The 3,233-nt window shown below is 27.0% G+C and overlaps 1 protein-coding gene across 1 annotated transcript; it reads left to right on the top strand.

Moving 5' to 3' along the window:
• The first annotated feature begins 202 nt into the window (after positions 1-202).
• Positions 203-1,964, top strand: LOC112517373. The gene is made up of 2 exons (XM_025124782.1): positions 203-658; positions 1,715-1,964. The coding sequence occupies exons 1-2, from the start codon at positions 204-206 to the stop codon at positions 1,725-1,727; spliced, it is 468 nt and encodes a 155-aa protein (XP_024980550.1). The 5' UTR covers position 203; the 3' UTR covers positions 1,728-1,964.
• Positions 1,965-3,233: the final 1,269 nt, after the last annotated feature.

Here is a 3,233-nt window from a genome sequence, read left to right as displayed (position 1 = left end):
AGACAGACAGTCTATTTTCAGGCCTTAATTATTAATCTCCCAACATTAAAAAATTAATAGAAAAATAATTAAATAAGGAGAGTAGTGCATATATAAATAGTGCTAACCTCTACCCGCTATGTATTGCTTAAGGAAAACCATAAAGCAGTGTGTGTGTGTGTGTGTTTTTCAGAGCATCAAATCAAGTTTATATATATATATCAATGGCATGCTTAAACATGCAGCAACAACAACAGCAGCAGCAGCAGCAGCAAATGAAGAAGGAAAAAGGGTTGTTTATGGGTCCAAGAATCTCCTTCTCAAATGATTTTGTGGAATCAAAAAACCACCATGAAAACATGAGTTACAGAGAAGCTCCTGTGTCTTCGGATTTCGAGTTTTGTGTTCCCAGTTTCTCTGCAAACTCTGCAGATGAAGTCTTCTTCAAACTTCCGCCATTGAAGGAGATGAATTCGAAGGTAACTCTCAGAGATGAGCTTCTTGCAGGTGGTGACGATGATGATGGTTATAACAGCTGCAAGAACTCGTCTTCAGGAACACGATGGTGGAGAGAGAAGTTTAGACTTCGGAAAAGTCAACATAAGAATCATGGAGGTTTAGAGACCATTCATGAAACAAAGATCAAACCTACCCTTCAATTACACTCCCAACTTCACAGGTACCCATCTTCTTCATCATCATCATCATCATCATATATATATAAAATATATTATAAATCATTTAACAAAAACTCTTAAAAATATTTTTTATGCACGAAGTTATGTTTATTGATGCATATTACTTAAAATTCAAGATTACAAGTAAATTGTGCATAAATACAACTTATTAAAGTCCCATATTTGAATTCGTGTAACTAACTGCAGATAAACATAATCAAATAAAGGATAAACATCTCACTTTAAATATACAAAATCAAAAATATTATTTGGATAATCATTGAGTTGTAACAGAATACTTAGTTATTATCTTTATAAAAATATATTATTAAACCTAAATTAAGTTACTTTGATACTAATATTGATATATTTTTTAAATTAAATTATACATTTACATTGAGAATTCATCAGTAAGTTCTTAGACTCTTGGTCCTTGTCTCGTTATTACCGGGTAATTAAGATTTTTTAAATTAAATTATAATAAAAAATTTGAATTAAAAAAATACACAAACAATAACTTTTAAATCGTTAATTTGATACTAATATTGGTATATTTTTTACAAATTTATATTTTATTCAAAAATAGAAACATTATCTCTTTTTTCAAAACCATATAAAATCGTATTATATCGACGTAGATAAAAAATAAAACGAAACATTGAAATGGAAATGTGTCTCGATGCATTGCACGGATACCCTTCTAGTATATATATATATATATATATATATATATATATATAGGGTTTATTTCAAATACAACCTATTGCATTTGTACAATCAATGCAACCCACTAAATTAAAATATTTATGGAAATGATTAGAGTTCATTTATTATGATTTAAATATTTATAGAAGATGAATACGGTTCATTAATTATGATTAATACTTTATATTAAGAAATAATCAAAACCTCTATAAAATCACATATTAATCAAATGAAATAGACGGTTGAGATTGTGTTGTATTGGTTGCACAAATGACAAGGGTTGTATAATAACCAACCTATATATATATATATATTATAAGCTGATGTTTAATTAGTAATGTTTGGTTTTGCAGGAAGGCATCATGAATACAAGTAAAATGGTATGGATTAACGAAGGAGAGATTAATTATTAAGGAATTGAATTGAAGGAGGAGTTTTTGGGGGGTATTTTTAATTAATTAAAATTAATTAATTAGTAATTTGGAGATTAATGGAGGTTGTAGTTTAAGAAATGGAAGTGTGTAAAGAAGTCGTTTAACTGTTTCTGTATTTTGTACAAATATTTGCAGTTGAAGGAATTCCAATTCACCCCCTTTTTGTATTTATTATCAAACATCTCTTAACTATTTCCATAATTAATTGTTCAAACTCATCATTTGAATTATTTTTTTTTATTAATCTGAATATCCAACCTACTAGTTCGGAGACACCGCATTTGAACCTCCATGGTCATAAAAGGGATTTTTATTCCTTCTTGAATTTAAACCTGAGATCTCCCGACACTTTTGACCTTTGGAACCCAAAGTTAAACCAATCAGACATCGCCCTTGTGATTATTATTTTTAATTTCATATAGCTGTAATATTTTCTCTTTTTTTTTGTATATATATATACCCCCTATATTATAAAGCATTCGACAAAAACTCTTAAAAACCATTTTTTATGCGTAAAGTATTGTTTATTAATGCAGATTATTTAAAACTCAAGATTACAAATAAATTGTACGTAACTTATTAAAGCTACATATATGAATTTGTGTAACTAACTGCAGATAAACATAATCAAATTGAAGATAAACATCTCATTTTAAATATAAAAATTCGAAAATATAATTAGGATAATCATTGAGGTTTAACAGAATACTTGATTATTATCTTTATAAAATATTATATTATTAAACAAAAAATAAATTATTTCATTATAGTTGATTTGATATTAATATTGATATTTTTTTTTCTTCAAATTTATATTTATTCAAAATTAAATTTATTAAGAACACATAAAATCGTATTATAACGTCGACAGAGACAAATAATAGAATAGAACATTAAAATCGAGATGTGTCTCGCTGCATTGCATGAATACTCTTCTAGTATATATATATATATATATATATATAACAAAAAGAAAAAGAAAAAGTAAAAGTAATAATATTTATTAATTAAGTATGAAGTGTTTATAAATTGGGCAATGAAACTTGGATCTTGTTCAGATCTCAATATAAATAGCATTAAAAATATATTTGTAATTCATGGTTTTTGGAGATTGTTCCTTGGAGGAGCAATCCATATATTTGTTACCATTTTTGTATTTTTTTTTAATTATATCCACCCAAATATCACATAAATATATTAAAATGTTTAATTATTATTATACAACAAACTTTACTCCTTTAGAATACTCGTGCATGGATCACTGGTAGATTTTAAATAACTGATTTATTTATTTATTTATTATTTTTAATCGTCATCGATAATTCGTTGGTAAACATTTACATGATCGAAGGATTACCTACGATTTTCCTTGTCATCGGAAAACTCAGGCAATAATTTGTGTTTCCAGTGCTCATCGTCGGATTTTGGTCATCGATAT

This window comes from Cynara cardunculus (genome assembly GCF_001531365.2).
Source record: "Cynara cardunculus var. scolymus isolate 2C chromosome LG 8, CcrdV1, whole genome shotgun sequence".
NCBI lineage: Eukaryota > Viridiplantae > Streptophyta > Magnoliopsida > Asterales > Asteraceae > Cynara > Cynara cardunculus.
Note: the sequence above shows the minus strand (reverse complement) of the source record. Positions and strands in the feature narration are given on the sequence as shown.